This window comes from Eucalyptus grandis, chromosome 7 (genome assembly GCF_016545825.1).
Source record: "Eucalyptus grandis isolate ANBG69807.140 chromosome 7, ASM1654582v1, whole genome shotgun sequence".
In the NCBI taxonomy this organism is placed as follows: Eukaryota; Viridiplantae; Streptophyta; class Magnoliopsida; order Myrtales; family Myrtaceae; genus Eucalyptus; species Eucalyptus grandis.
The window spans coordinates 43,915,423-43,939,980 of NC_052618.1; the positions used below are offsets into that span (position 1 = coordinate 43,915,423).

At 38.8% G+C, this 24,558-nt stretch overlaps 1 protein-coding gene across 1 annotated transcript; it reads left to right on the forward strand.

The window, feature by feature from the left end:
- The first annotated feature begins 20,910 nt into the window (after positions 1–20,910).
- LOC104430096 (non-specific lipid-transfer protein 4) lies at positions 20,911–21,697 on the forward strand. The gene is made up of 2 exons (XM_010042858.2): positions 20,911–21,346; positions 21,467–21,697. Exons 1-2 carry the CDS (start codon positions 20,992–20,994, stop codon positions 21,481–21,483), a joined length of 372 nt encoding a protein of 123 aa, XP_010041160.2. The 5' UTR covers positions 20,911–20,991; the 3' UTR covers positions 21,484–21,697.
- Positions 21,698–24,558: the final 2,861 nt, after the last annotated feature.

Genomic DNA, 24,558 nt, shown 5'->3' on the forward strand with positions numbered 1-24,558 from the left:
GATGATGATGACCTCAGAGAGAGAGAGAGAGAGAGAGAGAGAGAGAGGGCTCTGCGGGTCCACATGGGTTGATTTGTTTAGTTAGTTCCGTTCTTTTGACCAAGAATTTGCTCATTTCATTCCGTTCTTTTGTAAAGAAGAGAGTGGGGTGGACTGGGGATTTTTTTAATTAGAAAAATAAATAAATGAGATTAAAAAAATAATTTTGAAAAATAAATATACCGAATTTGAATTAAATTAATATACAACGTGTCCTAGCGTGTCGGAATTTTTTATTTTTAAAAAATGAAGTGTTGACATATTGTGTCGTATCATGTCGCGTGTCTATGTCGCATGTCGGTGCAACTTAAGTGTAACCATGTTGAAGAGAGTGGTACAGAAGTTCACAATAAATAAAGCAATATAGTTGAGATTACAATTACATCCAAATAATTCAAATACTTTACGATGTTTCTCAACCTTGCAGCATTTAGTCATTACAACCTCTTTTAAAATAATCTCTCAATCTCAAAAAATAATTACATAAATTTTTAATACGACAATTACACCAACTTCACCGCTCACCAACTTCTCCAATTTCACCATAAGAGAACTGAATTTGTTTATTGCTCACTCCTTCCATAGCTTTTCCATGCCTCATTAAATAGAATACCCATATCTGGCCTAAGAGGTGGAAAAAGACAAAGGAATAGTGGGGTTTGGTCGAGTCCCCACAAGTGATCGAGAATCTTTGTTTTTGCATTGAAAAAAGGGTCAATAAACAAATTGTGGGACTCGACCAAACGCGCAGCTGTCAATAGGATTAAACCAAACGCGCCGTTGCTGAGCGCCGCCCGACACCCCGTAGCCCATGAATGTCAGAATCCTGGCCAAATAAAATAGGGATTTTTCTTCCACGGCAGTTTATATTTGCTCCACAGAATTCAATAAATTCTAAATATGAATTCGATTCCTTTCTGATTTTTCCTCTATTTTCTGTTTCGTTTTTTTTTTCCCGATTCTCTGTCTGCGAAATTCCATTGCCATTGGTCGCGCTCCAGGAAATTGAGTTTGCAAGGAAGCTCTAGTCGAACCGCTGTCGCCGTGACTGCAGATATGGCGATGGACTAGCAACGTGATCCTGCTGATATGGAGATGGAGCTTTTCATGGCCGTGGAGTCGAGAATCGATGGGTTAAAATTAGGGATGACTGATCTAAGAGGTCGCCGAGACCATATCCAGCTTCGACTAAAGCAACAACTTTCATTACCCTCCTCATTTTCATCACACCTTTTCTTCTCATTTGGTTGTTTGCAAAAAAAGATCCTAGTTTGGACAAAAACCCAAACTTGGCCTAATTTTGTTTGCAAACAAAAATTAGGGTTTATGTTTGGGACAAAGATGTAGATGACACTATTTAGGGCTATTATTGTTGATGAGCACCTTGGCAAATCACATCTGTTAGGATAATTGACAAAATATTACTCTGTCAGATTATCGGCAATTCAAATCGAAATTAGTATTTAAATGATCCGGCGAAAATTTGTTGACGCCAAAGTGAGTATCGCACAAAATTTTTTACACTTCTAGTATTCATATACCATTTTCTTAACGTCATTAATGATATAATAGAGCTTATTTCAGCAAAGAAAAATTAATAAATCCATTTTCAGGTAAGTAGCAACTATACGAGTATCAAACTAGCGGCTACAATTAAAATCAAAATTCATGGGGGTAATCCGTAACTTTTGAAAGTCCAGCTATTGTTGTGACTCGGTGTCGCATTCATGAGATTTCACACAATCATCCTATAATTAGAACTTTAAAGCAGTCGCTAATTTTCGTTGTTATAAGATGAGCTTATTTATCAGGGCAAATCATTGGTCCAAACCACACAATAAATTCTAATTGCGGAGTCACACCTTTATGTTTGATCTGATCTCTCGAAGTTAAAAGCGTTGGGAAAGGCCCACAGATGTTCAATGACGAACTTCAGAGAAGCCACGCCATCAAAATCAGTTCGTCGGAGGATGAGAACGTGAAAGACTAAACATATTACATTAGCTATGGAGTTGTTTTGAAGTGGGGTCATGAGATTTAAAAATATACACTTTTTTGGCAACTGTGGGTGATGTCGGGAATGAGGTGGATGATATTGACGATACGTAATAAAACACAACACCATGTAATGTGCATGCGATATGTACTTTTGTATGACCGATATGTTCAGTTTGCAATAATGATGTTCCTATTCGGACTTTAGGGAAGTTTTATATCTAAAAAGCAAGGGAAGCGAATAATTAAACCAATATGGTTTCCCTTCCCACAAACGGCGACCCATATGGTCTTTGTTTTGTAAGAAAAACAATATCCCACAATCTTTTCATCTTCATCTACTAATGAGTCGGAGGCGTGCTTGGAAATAGACTACTTCGAACACCTTAATAAAGTTGGCCAAGACAACGGGGTCCACGTTCTAAAATAATGGGAAAGGGGAGCCACCAATTTTCCCGTTCTTTCCCCCTCGGCTTTTTACTTATTGACCCTATAAGCGTTTATGGTACCATCAAATTTCATGTTTAATCCAGACCAAAAAAAAAAAAATCATGTTCAATACTAGCCAATGAATTTGAGAAGACAATAGATCCAACTTCTGCGAAAAATTTAGAAATGGTTGTTAAAGGACATACTTTTTTTCTCTGGTAAAGAATTGCCTCTAGGGGAACGTTTTGAACACCTACAAGAGGACAACAATGACATTGCATCATCCGAATAACAATAATGGACATGGCACCGGAGATACCAAATTTATTAGACATTCTCTTTTAGTGTAGTTTCTGTGTAATTATTATTAGAGCACCATTACGAATAATTTCTTTTAATTATGTGAAGTTATACTTGTGTTTTGATTTGGCTTAGAGAATTTTTCATTTTCAGTTAATTTTTTTTTTTTTAATATTTAAAAAATAGTTTCATTTTGTTTTGAATAATTTTAGTTAAGAAAAATCTATAATTTATTTATTTAAAAGACTTACCTAGCGTTACTAGTGTGTTTATTTCTCTCTCTTCCACTTTCATCTCTTCATAAATGATTCATCAGTAGCAAGCATCTTCAACCAGACATATAAAGCTTATACAAAATCTACTATCTAGGACCACTCAACAGAGCCAACACAACGACAGTTCCAAGTATGGATTTTTATATGGGTGAAATTATCCATAGGAGGTTTCGATCGTGGACCTGATTCAAATCATATTTACCATGAAGTTTTAATTTATAAGTAGATTATTAGTCGTATGTTGTACATTACTTTATTCTATTTTTAATGAAAGTGAGCCATGAACTTCACGATGAAGATGCGATGTGTTTCGTTTACTTGAGTAAAAACTTGGAAAAATTAACATGATGATCAAGCAAATCATTGATTTTTCCAACATCAATACACTAATATAACATCATTTTTACTACAACAAACACCCAAGCATTTCTTACTCCTTCCACATTAGTTCTAAAAACCATAGACCATTTGAATTATATATTCACACCATAGTCAATGATTTCATCACATCTGTTAACGATAATGTAATTTTCATGATGATAGTCGTCCGTAAATATTAACTCCATTGAAATCATAAATAATGCCTTTACTTCCATAAATCCCGTTCCTTAAAGTATAATGTAAAAACTACTCTGGTGGTTGGCTAATTTATCTAGTTCGTTGTGGGAAGAAAATGATTCCAATTTCTCTATTTTCAGTTTATATATCTGCTTCAAGCCTCTGTTAGTAAATTAGACTCATATCTTTGCTTAAAGTACACTTATGTAAGTAATTAAAAGGCCAATCGACTGTTATTTATCACATAACATAAAGAACAGCAGAAGTTATACGTTACACAAGTAGCATTGGTGTCACAATAATAGTGGCCATGAAGGCAAAATTCATCATATATTGAAAGATTATTCCGCCTGTTCTTTTGACATCCATTGTTTTGAATCTGAAGTTCAAGTTGGAGAGGCTCAAAACTCTCCTTATTCCATATTAGGAAAATTTGAGACCAAGTGAGGAGGTCTAGGTGGAGTAGATGTCGGCAATGGTGATGAACTGATTCCGAAATATGAATGTTGTACACGTCGGTCGATTCAACACCACGAGTTCCACTAAATAGAGATCACACCTTCATCGAGTAGCGTCTAGAAACATATTTTAGTCTAAGAAGAAAGCTCCACAGCCTGTCGGTATTTCTTTGTATTCATCTACCAATGAGTCGGAGGCATACTTGGTAACAAATTATTCCAAATACATTGATAGAATCAGCGAAGGTGAAAATAACATTCTAAAATGATGGAAGAGGAGATCCATAAATTTTCCTATTCTTTTCACCATGGGTTGTGTGACTTATTGACACCACCGACGTTTATGAAAGGGAGAAGAGCATGATAGCTTTTTTTTTTTTTTTTCCTTTATAACCAAATAAAAAGTAAGAAAAGAAAAGTGAGAGGGTAAAGAGCACAACTGCTTTATTACTTGAAGCTTCAGTAGCAATCTTCCATTATCATGAAGAAATGAGGAACTATAATTTCATAGCAGTTACTGTGATGATGTCTTTGAAATCTAGAATGAGTGTCATACCCATTTTTACTAGTGTCGATATTGATTCAATCATAAACATTTTAATTAAGTTAATTTAATCATAAATCTTTTCACATTAATACCAATTCAGTCCATTCGACTAATTTTGTTCGAAACCATTGACATAGACTCCAATTGTCCTATGTGACTCAACAGATGTTAACATGGATATTTTTAATTAGTTTTCTAATAATTTTTAAAATTTTTATAAACTTTTACAATTTTTTTTTTCTTTTTTTTCCCTTCATTTTCGCTGGCAACCCTCATCAACCACTAGGTGAGAGCCAGCAAGCCCTTGCTAGCAAGGACCAACAAGCCCTTGTCGGCCGCCCTTGCCAACCATAGGCAAGGTGATCCTTGCCCGGATCTGGTGAGGGCCTTCGCACCCTCACCCACAACCATTGAGGCCAAGGTGACCCTCACCCAAATCTAGTGAGGGATCCTACTCTCCCAGCACTTGGCGAGGGCTAGGAGGGTTCACCAATCAAATTGAAAGGGAAAAAAAGAGAAAGAAAGAATAAAGAATAAAAATAAAAATAAAAAGAAAAGTAAAAAATTAAATATATTATCAAAAATATACATGTTAACACCGATTGTATCACATAGGATAGCCCACACTCACATCAACAATTTTTAGCCTAAATTGATTGGATAAATTGAATTGGTACCAATGTAAAAATATTTAGAACTAAATTTTCTCAACTGAAGATTTAAGAATGAATTGGTACATATGTAATTGGTTTATGATTTTTTTAGTACTTTTTTCAGTGTGCAATGTAAATGTGAGTGACATTTAATATATATGTTTTATATAATTCATGACTTTATATTAAAATACAATAAATCAAAGATGGAGCAAAGCAAAGTTGCATTTAAACAATGCGAAGCTAGGTCGAACAAAAAGGAAAGTGAAAACGGAGGAGTAAGTCGAGATCGAGGAACCAAATTTATAAGCCTACAAGATAATTGGGGAACTTGTCATTCCAATACTCTTTAATTTTATATACTATTTATTTCATGTAAATTACATTTCTTTGAACTTGGATTCATAGATTCATCACTCCATCTAAGCCTCATTAGCATACTTTGTGTCCAAGTGTGGAGTCACAGAGGTCCTTTAATTTGGGTAAAGAATATACAAGGCCGAGAAAGTAGATAATCACAATTCGTGCGAGTTATAGGTATAGTACGAGAAAGTCAACCCGATACAAGTCAAGTAAAAAATATACAAAGCCTCGTTGTTGAACCTCGAGATAGGAGTCTCCATGAGCTGAGTTCAAAATCTAAGTCAAATCAACGTCTGAATAAAGAGAGCTATTTATTAAAAAAAATTCACTGAACGATGTTTCAAACGACGACATGCATTCAAATACTTATATACTCATCATTAACATGCACTTCCTAACACTAGAAACATACAGCCTAGATTCACCTTAAAAGCATATATAAGCATGTAACTCACAAATGATTAACAAAAGACCATTGGATCGAGGTTGGTCCGCGACATGCCAAGAGAATCCAGTGACAGTCAACACGATACGTCGGAAAAATTGTCCAAAAAGTTCTAAATTAATTGCACTTTACCAATTGAGTCATAAACTTTTCAACTTTATCAATTGAGTCATAAAATTTTTCAATTTTTGCCAATCAAGTCAATCCGGGCAATTTTTGCCAGAATTTGCTGACGTGGACAAATTTTATTAATTTTTTTATTAATTTTATTAATTTTTTTTTAATTTTTTAATATTTATATATATTTTTAATTTCTTTCTTCTTTTTTTTTTTTTTTTTTTTTGGCGGATTGCCCACCTCCAGCGACCGGCTAGAGGCCATGGCCACACGAGGGTCAGCCTCATGGGCCTCGGGCGAGGTCACCATCAACAGGTCGCCATCACTAGGATCTAGTGAAGGACAACTTTGCTAGCCTCAAGCGAGGCCAACGAGGGTCGGCCTCACGGGCCTCAAGCGCGATCGCCCTCAGTGAGATTTGGCAAGGGATTGATAACTGATGCATTTAGGGATTGATTGTTGCTATTGATGAAATTATTTTCCATCGACTAATTTTTCTCAATGACGCAAATAGTACTTTTAACAAAACATGTCCAAAGTAATGATTTTCCGCGATACAGACACACTCAATTTTTATGCTATTTTACGGACATAGCTTTTGGCACCATGTCAATAATGCATACAAAAGTTTATCACATAAGCAATACCAAATTAACATGTTTTTTATGATAGTAATAGTAGGTGGCAAAATGACTTGATTGCACAAACTTAAAAGAATTAGAAGACTTAACTATGAAAATTAAAATATTTATAAGAACTTGATGGTACAGAAAAGTTCGAACACCCAATTGCACTTTCACAAGAGTTATGGAACCAAAATGGTTCTTCACCTAAGTTTTCTTTGGTTAATTATATCATCCTTTCTCTTCATCACACTCTGTTGGAATTCGAGTCGGCGGAAGACGACTTACCTGATTCCGATGCGCAAACAGCAAATAGCCTCGGAACGAACGTTGAATTGCGAATAAATCACGAACAACACTACCTCACGTTAGTCTAGATACAATCACAAGGAAAACACCCGATTTCCACAGCGTAAATGCCGATTGTTCTTGCAAAGATGAAATGGAACGCATTGATCTTTATTGATGGAAATAGAGAGAAAATTTGGTACGAATGAATTGCCAACCCACCCAACAGTTGTGTTCGGGAGGCTTTTATACGTCTCCCTTCGTACCCCTCCATTAGTGACTTTCCATCGTAACGTATCAAGACGAAACGGTGCGTTCCGTTCGCACCCCATCATGGACGTATCAACTAAAGCTAAAGTACTACATCTCCCACTTGGACATGATGGGTTTGATAGCGCTCTATCAAGAATATAAGGCATTCAACATTCATCAACTTTACAAAACAATTCATACTGGCAAATAAGCCGTGTGACCAGTGAGTACACCTGCACTTGGGAGCTCAAATTATGCACATGTTAGGGATAACATAATGGCTACAATCCCGAATAGAAATAAACAATCGATGTCTCATAGTGCCCCAGACATATTTTGTTACATCAATCCAAGTATACCTATCCCTTAAAGGCTATACTTGACTATTCTCAAAACACCATATATTTATAATTACATCTGCAACCACATAGGGCGATATAATTGGTCGACCAGTAAATACACGCAATAGATGTAAAACAACAATAATCTTCCTTCGCACTCATGTCTCTCTCAATTTCAGAACAATTGCTTTCCTAGACATGTCTCATAGGCCATATCTATTCATGACCGCCCGTAACATGCTAAAATAGCAACATTGATCTTTCACTTCGAGAACATAGTCAGAAGTAACATAGGGCACAAAGTTGAGGTAAATTATAAATTACAACAAAGGCTCACACGATGAGTAAATAGGGATAATTTTACTCACCTTTCCTTGTCGGTCGTACAATGCACATGTAGTATGAATTACATGCTATAGTGGATTACTCTTTCTATAAGAGCGTATGTCAATCATCAAATATATCCACCATACAGATCTTAGCCTAAACATAGTCACGTGCTTCTCACATACTCATGTTTAGGCCGAGTGCTATATTAGCTCGCTTTCTATAGCACCCAATTAAGTACTCGCATCCGGCATCTTACAGGCATACATGATTGTGGGACTATCATGTTCGGTCTTGTTATAAACCAATCACAGACCTCATCTTGACTTCAATCAAGGCGACATATTTTATGTACCAAACTTGCTCTTCAGCATTTATTTGTACATAACGTCTCATCTCAACGCACTAACTACAACACTTGAGGCGATTGCTCGTGTGAGTGAGCCAATCATTGCCTGCTGACATACTTTTCAATAATATGTGTGTTTGTGCTAGTCTCATAGTGGATTTGTACTTATTGATAAAACATCAAATCACTAATAAATAAACAAGTACAATACATCTGTCCACAAATATATAAACCAATGATCCTCTACAATAACAGATATCACATTCTACGCAATCATAGTGACATCCTATGGGTCAAGAATATGTCTCTAGGAATAGCCTTTGTAAATGGATCAGCAACCATTCTATTGGTTGAAATGTATTGCATGATCACTTCTTTTTGCGCTATAATATCTCTGATGAAGTTATTCTTTATGTCAATGTGCTTTGTCCTTCCATGATACTTGGGATCTTTCACATAGGTAATGGCAGCTTGACTATCGCAATAAATTGTCACCGGTCTTGGAACTTCAGTGACATTGGCTAAATTTTCCAAGAAACATTTTAGCCATACTGCTTCTTGCACTGCAGCAGAACATGCAATAAATTCTGCCTCCATCGTAGACAATGCCGTGCATGTCTGTTTCTTGCTATTTCAAGAAATTGCACCTCCATTGAGCAAGAACGCATATCCAGAAGTCGATTTACGCTCATCCAGGTCTCCACCCCAATCGGCATCTGAATAACCCAATAGGCGTAAATCATTCCCTTGGTAACAAAGTCGATAGTCCATGGTGCCCTTCAAGTATCTCAGGATCCTCTTCACTACTTTCTAGTGTGCTTGACCAGGATTTGATTAATATCGGCTCACCAATCCCACGGCATAACATATGTCGGGTCGAGTACACATCATATCATACATCAAACTTCCGACCGCACTAGCGTAAGGAACAATTTCCATCACTTTAATTTCTTCTGGAGTCTTAGGACACAGCTTAGTACTTAGGCCTTCACCTTGCATGACAGGGGTATCAATGGGATTACAATGCTGCATATTGAAACGCTCAAGAATCTTCATAATATAAGACTCTTGTGATAAAGTAAGGAGTTTCCTTGATCGATCTCTTTCGATCTTAACTCCTAATATATATGCAGCTTCTCCCATGTCCTTCATCTCAAAATTGGAGGACAACCATTCTTTTATGGTGATAACCAAAACCTTGTCATTTCCAGCCAATAAAATATCATCCACATAAAGTGATAAAATCACAAAATTATCTTTGGATCGCTTGACATATACATAGTGATCTTCTTCGATCATCGTGAAACCAAAAATTATTATTGCTCGATGAAAACGAAGATACTATTGTCTAAATGATTGCTTAAGGCCATATATTGAGCGATGAAGCTTGCAAACTTTATGCTCTTGACCTTTAGCTATGAAACCTATTGGTTGTTTCATATAGATTTTCTCATCTAATTCTCCATTGAGAAATGTTGTCTTTACATCCATTTGATGTAATTCAAGATCTAAATGTGCAACGATGGCTAGAATAAGGCGTATTGAGGCAAACCTTACAACTAGTGAAAAAGTTTCCTCATAGTCTATACCCTCTTGTTGAGTATAACATTTTGCCACAATGCGAGCCTTATACTTTTCAATGGATCCATCCACCCTATGCTTAATCTTAAAGACCCATTTGTTTCCAATGGCCTTACGATTTGGTGGTAGATCAACCAAGTCCCAAACATGGTTTGCCCTGATAGACTCCATCTCATCTTTCAAAGCTTTTCTCCATTCTTCCTTATCAGAGGATAAGAGAGCCTTTTGAACAGTCTTAGGCTCGGCATCGTCCTTTTGAGCAATCATAAATGCTTCACTTTCAATCTCAAAACGATGACGGGGAATACTTTTACGATTACTTTTACGCAATTGAATTTCTCTTGAATTCAATTCATCAGGTAATGCAACACTCCCACTAGGTCTTGTGTGTTGAGGTAAATCTTCATTTCTCTCTACAACATCATTGGGTGTGTTATCAGGATCTTCCATCTCATATAATTGAAAGAGCTTATCAATCTCACCTTTATTAGGAAAATCGTTCTTCAAGAACGTGACATCTCGTGACTCCATTTCGGTCACACTTCCATCAGCTTATTCACCTATGAACACGTACCCTTTGGAGTGTTCAGAATATCTTATAAAGATACATTTCTGCCCTCTAAGACCTAATTTTCCATGTTTATGGGAAGAATCATGAACATAAGTTGCACATCCCCATGGACGTAGATTACTCAAATCTGGTTTCCTACCAGTCCATAATTCATAAGGGGTGGAAATGACCAATTTTGAGGGCACACGGTTAAGTATATAGGCAGCAGTCAATAACGCATCTCCCCAATAGGAGATAGGTAGATTTGCTTGCGCATCATAGACCTAACCATTTCTAATATGATTCTATTCCTTCTCTTAGCTACCCCATTTTGTTGTGGAGTACCAGGAATAGTCAATTGTTGTACAATTCCCTTTTCATCATAAAAAGTCTTGAATTGCTCCGATAGATACTCACGTCCATGATCGGTTCTCAATGCCTTTATTGATTTGTTTAACTGATTCTCTACTATCGCTATATATCGTCTAAAGCAGTCCAATGCTTCTGACTTATGGGAGATTAGAAAGACATAACCGAAACGTATGAAGTCATCTATGAAAGTGATGAAATATGAGACTCCATGCCTCGCCCTCACATTCAAAGGACCACAAATGTCAGAATGTATGAGATGCAATGGAAATTCATCTCTAGTCCCTTTACCGAATGGTTTTCTAGTTGTTTTTCCTGCCAAACAATGTTCACATACGGATAGACTAACATTAGTGAGTGACCCTAAAAGGCCTTCTTTAGCTAATCTTTGCATTCTTTGCAATCCAATGTGACCTAATCTAGCATGCCAAGTACTTGCATCAATCTCAACATTGTTAGAAGACGCAATTAAAGAAAAACAACCATCAACATTAACATTGTACTGATCATAGTCAATGTCTAACACCATAAAACCATTTGATATATGACCTGAACCATAATAAACTGTTCCATACAAAATGTCAACACAATCATCATGGAAATTCAATACATAACCTAAGCTAAGAAGAACAACTACAGAGACCAAGTTTCGTCGAATATCTTGAGCATAAAGGACATCATGCAGGAATAAGTTTCGATCACCACGTAAGATTAATTTACATGTGCCGATACCCTTCACTTCAACTCTTGAGTTATTCCCAACATATATCCATCTTCTTCCAAGCGGTATCCGACGATACTCCACAAATGCTTCTCGGTCTCTAGCTACATGGTTTGTTGCTCCTGAGTCTACAGTCCACATTAGATGAGATTCATCAAGCATTACAGTACTAGAAACAAAAGCATTACTCATAGTAATGGAGTAATAGGGTACCTTTTTCGGCTCAGTGCATTCACGAGCAAAGTGACCCATCTTGCCACAATTGTGGCACTCCATTTTGGCCTCGTCCTTCTTCCCACCACGATTCTTGCGTCGGAAGGTCTTAGCCCTCTTGGATCCCTGATCAGTCATCTTCTCTTTGTTGTTGAACTAAAGATTCCTCTTGTGCTTGAAGCCCGAAGCCTTGCGCGAACTCGATTCAGCAACATAAGCATGGGTAGAGGATCTTGCAGCCTCTAGGCACTCATCCTCTAATTCCAAATGACGCGCAATATCATCAAAAGTGACAATATTCTCATTATGCGTCATATTGATCTTCATATGCTCCTAATTATCAGGAAGAGATCTTATAACAGCCTGAACTTGCTGTTCATCAGTAAGGGAGTGACTTGCCGACTTCAGCTCATGGATCATGTTTGACATCTCCTGAAGATGCTGCCTCATCGTTGCATTTGGGTACTTTCGGAATGTGTCAAACTTAATGGTGAGTCTCCTCAGCTTAGTGGCAGATGTACCCCCAAACTTATCATTCAAGGCAACCCACATAGCTTGAGCTTTGTCATAACTCTCAAACTCACCATGAGATCATTTTGCATACAGCTCAGCAACGTCATGTGAGCAATGCTATTTTTCTTTTTCCAAGCTTGATAAGTTTCCAGATCTCTCCTGTGTTGAGCTGAAGTTCCATGCTCAGGTTCATCTATGGTATGGTTGAGGGTTTCCAAAACCCCTTGCTCCTTAAGGATATACTGAACCTTTCGGTGTCAAATATCATAATTGTCACCGTTCAGCTTCTCACCCTTACTGAGGTCAGGCACAATGGTCTTGGATGCTGATGCCATAATCAATTGCTATAACACATTGACATAATAAACACAGAATCAATACTAGCACACTATACAGAGTAACACACATATTTAATTTGCAGCAAAGACAAACTAAATTAATTATAATTCAACAAAAGACACAGAGGCAAAAGTTCACCATGTTCCCAATCAACTTCTATGTACAATACTTCTATTATCATTAATTAGTTTAATTTACACAAATTTTGAGTTCTAGGTGAGAACTTCTTTCAATTCTACCAACCTACGAACTCTCACTAGGAAAAATAATTATATGACCTTATGTAATTTCTACATTTTCCTTAACACAAAAACATAGCATGATAATAACCAACGTATAAATAACAATCATGCTTCAACTATGCAATTCAACATGTAATGGATTTCCTACCATTGTTCTAATTTTCTAGCAACTAGAAAATTGCAAGTATATTAAAATATATACATCATATCATTGAACCAAGCTCTACACAGCATATATAACATCATTTGCACACAAGCTAGCTACTGTATTTCCTTAATCACAAGAAAATACAAGCTACAAATGAATAAGCTGCGTTAAACCCCAAAAAATACGCGTACATAGGGTTTCCTACGCATTTTCATGCATTTATAAAATTCAAAAGTATAAAATAATTATACCACTGTGTAGAGGACACTCATACAAACCAAACACCACCGACCACGCTCTAATCGGAGCTCGTACGCGCCCCCACCCGCCGCTTGAGTGCGCGGCGCGTGTGGCGCACGCGCCAGCAAGCCAAACGGCTCCTGGCCGGTCCGACTGATGACCGGTCCAACTGGTGACCGGTCAATGGTCGGGTCGGGTCACGAAGTCGGGCCGGGTCGCTGGCCGGTCACTAGCCGGCCAACCGCCGCCCGGCGCGACGTCATCAATGATGTCATCCCGGTGGTTACCGGCCATTGGGTGACGTCATCACGCGCTGGTTTGCCGACCGGCGCTTGCCGGTTCGCCGGCTGGCGCGCGTCCGCACGTGCCGGTTTGCCGACCGACGTGTGGCGGACGCGCTAGCTGTGCCAGCGCTTCAGGCGCGTGGCGCCCACGCACAACGACTTCTGGCCCCGCGTGTGGGCGCGTCCGGCGTCGCCTAGCGGCGCTCGACCCACCGCCGGACTCATCTCGACAAGCTCTTTCACCCGGTATATTCAAAAATTAATTTTAATCAAAAAATTATTTCGAAAATGGCCAAAACCTCACGGGTGCACACGACCCGAACCCGTTCTTCGCTCCGGTTCAATTTCGAGTTTTCATAGGGCAATTCCAACCATCGAGATCCAAACAGTGTAGAATACTATCTCTTGATCTCAATATCAAATGGTAAATGTGAAAACTCGATGAAAAACAAAGCAGAAATCACGATCGGGCTCTGATACCAATGTTGGAATTCGAGTTGGCGGAAGACGACTTACCTGATTTCGATGCGCAAACAACAAATAGCCCTGGAACGAACGTTAAATTGCGAATAAATCACGAACAACACTACCTCACGTTAGTCTGGATGCAATCACAAGGAAAACACCCGATGTCTATGACGTAAATGCCGATTGTTTTTGCAAAGATGAAATGAAACGCCTTGATCTTCTTTGATGGAAATGGAGAGAAAATTTGGTACGAATGAATTGCCAACTCACCCAACGGTTGTATTCGGGAGGCTTTTATACGTCTCCCTTTATACCCCTCCATTAGTGACTTTTCATCGTAACGTATCAAGACGAAACGGTGCGTTCCGTTCGCACCCCATCATGGACGTACCAGCTAAAGCTAAAGTACTACACACTCAATGACGGACTTAAACGGATGAGTCTTCCAAAAATTCACAAATTTTCGTAACAGGTTTCATTAATGAAAATCGTGTCTTCATGGAATCTGACGTCTTCCCAACACTTCTCCACCCGAGGATAGAAATGTCATCTCATGAAATTTGATTAGCACTTGTTTATTACTATGTGATACTTCTTGTGGTCCTTAAACTAATGAATCGCCCATTGTTACGAATTAAGATTAGAGTTTGTTAAGTTGAATAACAAGCAGCAGTTTGATTAGTTGGAGATGACTAGCAGAATATCTTGGACAGAGAAGCAAAATTGATGTTCACTTATGTCATGAAGATTGATCTATTCAACACTTTCACCATTTCCTGATATTTCGTATTTTTTTCTTGAACTTATTTAATATACTTGTCAAGATGTTTAAGTTTGAATTGTGATAGTATTGCTTTTGCTTATGGATAGATACTATCACATCAAGAAGACCTGATGATGATAATGATCGATTCTATATTCATCAAACTGATAATTCAGGTATAAGTTTAAAATCTCAACTATTTATTGGTCAAGAAAACTATTCAGCTCGAATCAGAGCTATGACTTTGGCAATCTAGACAAAATACTAAGCTTGCATTTGTGGATGAGACTATTCTCATGTCAAACGAGGGCGCACCGTCCAATATAGAAGATTAATGGGTAGAATCTTATGTTTAATAATTACTTGACGAGACATTACTTCCTCCTTGAACACTCTTGAGTCAATTTAAGGGAAATCCAAAGAAGAAACATTCAGAAGCAGCATTAAGAGTGTTAAGATTTTTAAAATTTACTACTGGTCGATGAGTTTTTCTATTATCAAATAGTGATTTAAAATTAGAAGTTTATTTTGACTCGGATGGGGGGTCATATCCAAATGCAAGAACACCAATTACCGGATACTGTGTATTCATCGAAGAAAGTGTCATCTCATGGAGAAGTAAGAAACCATCACCAGTGGCTACCATATATATATATTCAAGGAATTTGGGATATTAAAACTGTGCGTGATGTCATAAATTAGGCATTTTATTGCACCAAATCCAATTCATGAGCGTACCAAACACATAAAAGTAGATTGCCTTTTTTTTAAAAAACACACACACACACAAAAGTACCCGTGAAGCCAACTTACGGGCTCACAAACATAGAAGAAATGTTTGTTGACACCTAAATTTTAAGTAAATATTTAAGAATAAATTGCATAGAAAATTAGAGATCGATTCGGCTCTAACAAAAGATTTTCATTAAATAGCACATCCCACATTGCATCAACAAAGTTTTTTTTTTTTTTTTATAATTCATTTTACTTTATTTTTCAAAAAAATAAAAATATATATTATTTTAATATTTAAAAAGGGTGCTAGGGGGCTGGGCTTTCGCCCCAGCCCTTCTCTTTTTCTCCCCCGTGGGCCCGGGCCCAGCTCTCCCCAACTCTCCCCCACCTCAGCTCGGCCCCCTCTCCCTCTTTCTCCTTCCTCTTCCTCTTCCTCCTTCCTTCCGGCAACCCTCACGCGCGAAGGCTGCTACCGAGGGAGAGTAGATAGCCGGCGACGGATGGGACGTCTCGCAGGCGCCATCAATGCCGCCGAACCGTGCAGAGCAGGCCTGGCCAAGTTAGGGTCAGACCTAGTGCCAAGAACCGGTGGCCGAAGCTCCTCCATCGACCGGCCTCCTTGCCTATAAATACCAGGGCAATGACAGCACTTCAGGACACACAAAAGGGATGAAAAAGGGGAGAGAGGAGGTAGACCCAAGAGAAGAGGGAAATCGGGGAGAGAGAGAGAGAGAGAGAGAGAGAGAGAGAAACGAAGAGGTGAGAGAGAGAGGTTCGGGTGAGAGGTTTGAGAGTGAGAAGGTGGCCTGCGTTTCTCCTTTCCCTGCAACAGAGTACACGGTAAGACCCGATCGTCCTCCCTTCGGGTTCATCCCGATTTGGCGTCGGTTTGGGTCGATTTCCCGAGGATCCGAGCTCGTGGATGCGCGAGGCGGGCGGACATAGCCCGATCTATCGAGCTCGTTCGCCTTCCGACGCCGCTGAGCCCGGCAGGGACCACGACCGAACAAACCCGTTCCGGACCTCCTCCCCCTTTCCTTGCTCTGTTTTATCCCGTCTCAGGGTCGCCGGACCGAGATTCGTCTTGTTCCGAATCACGCGATTCTTGCCATGCGTGGTCTGTGGTCGGTTATTCCTGGTCTTGGCTAGTTAATTGTTGCAAACCTAAGTGCTAATCTGGTGCCCAATGAGCTGATCTTTCCCCCACAGCTAATGCACCCATCTGTTCGCTGGAATGCCCAAACTAGATTTGCTTTGGTTTTCTTCGTTTTTGGTTTGATCTGGCCATTCGCAAGTCGTTACGCATATTTCTTTATGGGGTTTCATCGCCGTTGTTGTTCTGAGTGCCGCTCGAGCTTGCGTCTTTGCTTCAACTTCGTTTAGCCAAGACTGCGTTTGCTGGTGGCTGGAGGGGGGTTGACTCACGGCCGGTGTTGATCGGTTCGCTCGAAGGGTGACGATGTGGTCGGAGGCGCCATCAGCGGCCACCTGTCCTGGCCGTCCGCGGGGGTCGCATTTTGGTGTTTGGGCGTTCCGTGACCAGAGTTGCAGTGAACTCGCGTCATTTTTGGTTCAATATTTGGGACGGGAGCTTAGGCTTGCTCTGGCTATTAGATCAGGTTTGGGCTGAATCTGGTCATGGGCTTTGATCAAATCCTAGAAGAGATTGGGCTAAATTATATGGTTGAGCCCAATTCATTTTAGTTAAAGGTTTTCTACTGTGGAGCCAAGCTATCTTTGTATCCTTGGTCCAATCCTAAGGCTGGGGACAGCCCACATTTGGACTGGGCTAAAAGGCCCAGCCCGAGTTCTAATTTCGGAATACAAATTATTTAAAAATTATATATGATAAAAAATCCGAAAATACTTTATATTTTCCAAAAAAGAGAAAAATGCTTTAAAATAATCTTTGGATGTTTTACCTTAAAATATGAGAAAATCTTTAGGAAAAAAATTATGTATAGTAAGCAAATATTGGATTGATATCTACACATTTCTTTTATTTCAATTACTTACTTATGACTCATGATTGTTACAAAAATGTTGCATAAATTCTTTATTTGATGTTTAAAAAATGAAGTACCAAAATGGTATAAGCCAATTAAGTAGTGTAATCAAATTTTAGTGTCCTTGATCCGTAGAAGTAATTTTTCTTCCAATAATTTACTTAGGTACCTATAAACTCATCACAAAGCAATTAGTGGCAATTTTTAAGCAAAAATGACGTGTAAGTTAAAATCTCATATTATAAGTCACGAATGGATAAGCTTGGGAAAATGCGAACTAAGTTTAGATTTAGTCAACGCATGATAATTATTCTATTTATGTTCTAAATTCTATTTATGTTCTAAAATTATTTTTCAGTTCTAGTGGAACAAAATTCCTTTTGACAAAGTAATTTTATTTTTCTATTTTTAAAACAAATTTTTAGTCCATAAATATATTTAAAATAGAAATGAGTAAATTTTCTATTATTCTATTTTTAAACAGAAATGAGAAATAAAAAGCTCTTATCATCGCTCATCTTTACTATTAGCTAACCTAACCACCCTCGCTATTAGCTAATCGCCCACCCATCATTACCCACCATTTGCCACTGTTGGTTGTCGACCACCGCCGGAGCTCGTATGCCGTTGTTTGCCACTAGTCGCCATTCATTACCGTTCGCCATTGATCACCTTTCGTGGTCGTTCGTCACTGTTGGAATGAAGAAATTTTATGTCGTTAAAAAATGAATTTTTGCTCAAGGTACACAAATTTTATATCGTAATTAAGCACATATTCTTGTTCATAAACTCATCCATGAATAGAAATAGAAATATCTTTTGGTCGGAATGATAATCATTCGTGATCTTAGCAAGTCATTAGCTTTTGTGCCCGCGTGTAGGGCTTGGGGATGTCGCAACAATCTTCAAGAAGGCATTGGGAAAGGAGACTCGAGGGGAAAATCTTGAATTTCAGTGTCATATTTGATCCCATGAAACCGATCTTACCTTCTGAAAATTCAAGGAAATTAGGCCGCATATCGCGGCCAATACCACCAAGACGACAAGAGCTGTTTTTCCTTAAATGCATTCTGATATGAAAGCCCAATAACTGCACGCACAATAATTTTTATATGTATACGTGAAAAAAGAAAAAGAAATTAGTTATCTAATTATTTTATTTATGGAAGGAATTCATATAAGTATATAATAGGGAAAGCAGTTCCTTAAACAAACACAAACGGGCTCTAGTCCATTGCTGGGTGTAAAATCGAAGTCCTAAATTTATGTGGGGAACTTTTATTTATAGAAGGAATTCATACAACCTAGGCGCACATTTGGGTCCCTGCCAATACAATGGGTTTAGAATTTTTTTTGACACTTTTTCTTGAGATGTTCTTATGATTGTGGATCCTGTTACTTTGGGTGGTTAAGTGTTAAGTGCTTGATTTGGACACGATAGATTTTATATTTAAAGTATAGTGCTTTCATCCAGAATAACTTAAAAGCCACTCCATCACGATAACCCATATTTGATACACATGAACAAGGTGATTTATGTATAACCTCAGGTTTAGTTGAGCTGAAATTTTCAAATACCTCCTGGGAAAAGATGTAGGTTTTGTTAAAAAGTGCTCCAAGGTTCTTATTACATGAATAAATTGCAAGGCTCAATTTTCTATGATATGTGATCAGGGTTTGGAAAGTAGAATATAATTATATTTTGTAGGTGTATGATCCTATAAGGGCCTAAACTTTTCATCTTTGTATAATCAAGAACTTAAGTTTTAACTTTATTTAACTAAGTACCTCAACTTTCAAAATTAGGCTAATGTTAGGCTTCTGGTAAATTGAAGCGCATGTTACTTGATTTTTTACTAAGATGGACTGACTAATTAGGTCAAGCTGATGATGTGGACGGTCATGTCATTCAATTTTTCCAACTCAACACATAGAAATAGAAATTTCTTTCGCATTTTGTTTTCGTTCCTTCGTTTCTTCTTTTTGTGATGGTGAGGTAGTTTGGTTGGTGGTGGTGAGGCTCGATTTGTTCACATCGGCTGGACGAAGTAATACTAACAGTGGTAACATCGACTTAGGTAATGGCGACTACTGGTGTTGGCGGTTTTTGGGTTCGTAATGGTAGCAAAGTGTTCGAGAGCAGTAGTGGCCGCTGCAGGAGATGGGCGGTAGGGGTGGCTGGGAGAGTTTTCAACAAAAAATCAACGAAAAAAACTATCTTGTTAATGAGTTCCCTTAGGGCACTTGCTAATGATACTTAATATGAAATGTTTTGTTTTTGGAAACATCATTTATGCGAGACACAAAATAACAAGTACACAAACTACAAGCTTTGCTTAATGAGCTGCTTACCAAAGGCATTTTCTAACAAAATAAGATATTTAGATTTAGAGAGAGAGAGAGAGAGCACGTTGGATGCTGTTGTGCACTTTTGAAGATCGCCTAATAGTGTTAAAATCAAGATCAAATACTAATCAGGTGCAATTCTATTAAATATGTTCAACCATTGAAGACTCATGTCATTATTAGAGATGATGACTAAATAATGGACAAATGTTCTTAAAAGATACGGTTTGAGTTAGATTTCTCGCACCACGAAGTGCACAGAACTCATGTCGAAGCCACTTATTACTCGAAATTTGACTTGTGTGTTACCTAACCTGTGAGGTTAGCAGGCATTTCATCACGAGAATTAACACAAAGTTTTGTCTTTGAGAAACTGAAGATAACGGGCTACACTTATATCATATATGCCCACAGCTGCTTCACCAACTTTTCTACGAATATTCTATCAATCTTTTTTCTTGCCTACGCCTCTTTTTTCCAGGCCATTCTTTCAGGCCTTCTAAGCTTCCCACTCGATATTAAACTTTACCTTCTATTCACGGCATTGAAACCGTTAAGTCTACTGTTGTAAATAGTTTGTTATCTATCATTACGTAGGGCATGCGCACTTGTGATCTAACGGAGCCCTCAGTGGGAGGACCCAATCATGGGACTTTACGTCGGCATGCTTAGCAAGAATAGACACAGAAACTTCCCCAGACCAAAGCCCTGCATGTTCACACCTTGATCTTCCCAATCTCACCTACCCCACGATCTAAAATCCCTTTAACTGAACAAAAGGAGGAACCGATGTGTCGTCCGATGAGAGGGAGAGTCACTGGTTTTTTGCACCACCATAAGTGGGAAGCATTGGATTCGAATGTCTCAAATCATAATTACCCTCTTGAAGGTACAAGCAAAGGTCACGAACCCTCCAAATTTCTTCCACGTAGGTTTACTCAACCACCCCACTATTCCAAAACCCATCACCTTTTTTCAGTTCCTCTTCCTTCTTCGTGGCCTGTGTTGTGTATTTATATTGAGTCATATTCCTGACTTCTCTCCACGCACCAACTTACTAGAGCAGAGTCCTAGAATAGAGAAAAATTGTCACCTGCAATCCTCACACACAAGAATGACTCACAACTCTCGTGTTGCCACGGTTGTGCCCTGGTCCATCTTGATGGTATTGGTGATTTTGAATGGCTTAGTTCAGGAAGTGAGCGCGGCTGGAGAGTGTGGGAGGACCCCAATCGGGTCGGCCGCCGCCAGCCTGAGTCCTTGCCTAGGGGCAGCTAAAAATGCTCGAGCTAAGGTCCCGCCCGCCTGCTGCGCCAAAGTCAACGCGCTCATCCGCACCTCTCCTCGGTGCCTCTGCGCCGTCCTGCTCTCTCCTCTAGCGAAGCAGGCGGGCATCATGCCGGCCACGGCTATCTCGATCCCAAAGAGGTGCAACATCAGGAACAGGCCCGCTGGAAAGAAATGCGGGAGTGAGTATAACTATCCTATGCCTAATCATCCACTAAGTAGCCACTTATAATTATTAAATATCATCCAAAATTAATTATTGTTTTGTCTTCTTCTTTTTTTCCTTCATTTATTAACTGCAGGATATACTGTCCCCTGAGTGACAAATGCTGAGCCCGGCCCAATCAAGGGGGAGGATATTGATCGAAGTTATGGCTTGAGAAAGCTAGGGATTTACTAAATAAGCTTTGCTAATGTAAAAGGGCCATTCTTTGTTTGATTGGCCCAGGCCCATTATGGAATTATCTATGGTAATTAATAATTATGTATTTTCCCTATCCCTTAATAAAAATCGTTTCCCATGATATTTCATATATTGGTTCTTCATTAATAGCGAATTTACTCTTTCCTTTTTAGGCCAGGAATTAGCTCCTTTTAAATTTTCATCCTAATATAGTCCCTTTGTTGAGAAATTGACATGATTCTAACTGCCTGTCTAATCACTTAACTAATTATTAAACCATAAGATTTCCGAACTCCCGCCATTGTCATCTTCCTCCCACTCCTCATTAGAAGAAAATAGTGACAACTGAATGGCAATTTTCAACGAGAGATTTGCTCCCATAATCACATCCTGGGACAACCCGAATAGGAGGATCCCGTTGGAAATTTTTCATAAAAATTCGATAATCTGAACTTCGAAATTCATAATCACCTTCTTCATATTACTCATCGAGAGATTGATCTTCTTCTTCTTCCTCTTCTTCATCATTTTCTATGAAGCGACTGAAGAAGAGCTTCTTCGGAGTGGTGAGGCAGTTAGAATTGATCGGAAAATGGGAATGAGGGAGGAGTGGAGACTAGATCGATCTTTGCGAGTAGTTGAAGGTGAAGAACGAGTTATCCAGGAACTTGTGGTGGAGGTTTCCTAACATCATTGGCTCTAGATACTCCCACCACCTCGCAAGCGTTCGCTACGAGACCGAGGCTTTCTTGCTCGTCACTGTCTGCTTCGTTCATGGCATTGTCTTTGTTGCGAATGGTGGTTTGTTTTGTCCCAAATTACCTCGGGTCGAATTAGGGCTTGAAGAAGAGAGAAATGGCTTGATTTGTCTAATGAGGTTTTAAATTTGGGGCAGATTTGTTGAATGATGTTGTATAGGACTATTTATGTTGACTCAAAGCACTTGTGAGCATGTCGATTAGAAAAAGAAATGATAAAATATTGTCATATCAGATTTTTCTAATATCCCAAATTGGTAATAACACTTAAGTGATCATTTTTTTTTGATAAAGTAATACTAAAATAATCTAATGAAAATTTTTAGTACTAAAGTGACACCGTACCAATATTATGACACTTTTAATTTCTTTTTTCTTTTTACTAGTGAAGCTAGGGCGGCTCCTGCTGCCTTTCTCTGGAACCTGTGCTGTGTGCATCCTTTTTTGTTTCTCCTTTTGCCATTTTTTACTCTATCTTTGGTTTTATTTCTTTTTTTCCCAAACGCATCACCTTTTTTCAGTTCCCTTCCTTCTTCATGTCTCGTGTTGTGTATATTTATTGAGTCATGTTCCTGATTTCTCTCCACACACCCAACTTACAAGAGCAAAGTCCTAGAATAGAGTAATTGTTACCTGCAGTCTCCAAATGGAAGAAATGGCTCACAATTCACATGTTGACATGTCAGTGCCATTGTCCATCTTGATGGTATTGGTGATTTCTCAAATGGCTTCGTTTGGGAAGCAAGCGCACCTGAAGAGTGCGGGTGGACCCCCATCCGGTCGGCCGCTGCCAGCCTGAGCACTTGGCCGGGGTTAGCTAGAGGCGTCCGGGCTAAGGTCCCGCCTGCGTCCTGCGCCAAAGTCAGTGTGCTCATCCACATCGCTCCCCACTGGCCGTCCTGCTCTCTCCTCTAGGGAAGCAGGCCAGGACCATGCAGGCCACGGTTATCTCGATCCTAAAGAGGTGCAACGTTAGAAACAGGCCCACGTGAGAAGCAAATGCTGAGCCCGGCCTAAGATAGGAGGATGCTAATTGAAGCAATGGCTTGAGAAAGCTAGGGATTTTGCCAAAGACACTTCGCTAATGTAAAAGGGTCATTCTCTGCTTAATTGGCCCAGGCCCATTAATTAATTATGTATATCGGTAGAGCTGCACCACTGGAGCAGTTTTCTCATTTTATCACCCCTTAATAAAAATAGTTTCCCATGATAATTGCGTTGCTCGGTTCCCCTCCATAGCAAATTCGTTCTCTCCTTTTTTTGGCCAAGGATGTCCTCATTTTAGTTTTCATCCACTTATAGTGAAAAACCAACATGCATCCAACCCCTATCTACTCACCACGAAAAAAATAATGATTTGAAATTTTTTTTTCTCAAAATAAACACTTATATTTCTTATAAAATTTTCATCATCCACAAAAATATATAGATATAAATTATTCTTGATAATGAAATAATTTTTATTAATTAATTATTTCAATTGATACAAACGATTTTTTTTAGGAAAATATTTTTCAAATCGTTAATTTTTCACGAAATAAATGGAGCATTAATTAGCTACCTAAACGTAAGATTTCCTAATCTCAATAAACATTTCCAATTTTGTGCGTGGCAAATTTTAAAGGATTTTAAAGAAAATATTCTATGTTGTGCATATATTGGTGGTGTACTTGAGAACGAAACATAAATTTTACGTGTATGGAATTAGTACTAATAGGAGAGCACGCACGCATGTGTACAAGACCCAGCGACAGGAGCTGGTTGACCCCCGCAAGGGCCGATAGACACACCACCCGGCTGCATGTCATCGCCGGCTCAAGGCAAGGGCGCTCAACGGCAAAGGTGGGACGGCCTTGCCGCCTTTCTCTGAAAATTGTGCTATATGATCCTCTCTCTCTTTTTTTTTCGGTTTCACGTTCGTTCTGTCCTCTTTTTTTCCCTGTTTTTTTTTTCTTTTTCTTTTTCAGGTTTTAATGATGTGGGTAATGGCGCGTAAAGCCACAGCAGCAAATGTGAGTCACATGCATGGCTGGTTAGGGTTGTCATCTCAAAATGCCAATCGGACCAACTTGATTTCAAGGATTAAATAGATTTCACTGAAAGAGCACAAGGACCAATTTGGCCACAATCAAAATGCAAAAGCCAAATTGAGCATTAGATAAGAGTATAAGAATAGTTTCTAACCTTGTCCTCAAATTACATTGATAGAATTTAATACTAGTAAAAGAGCAAG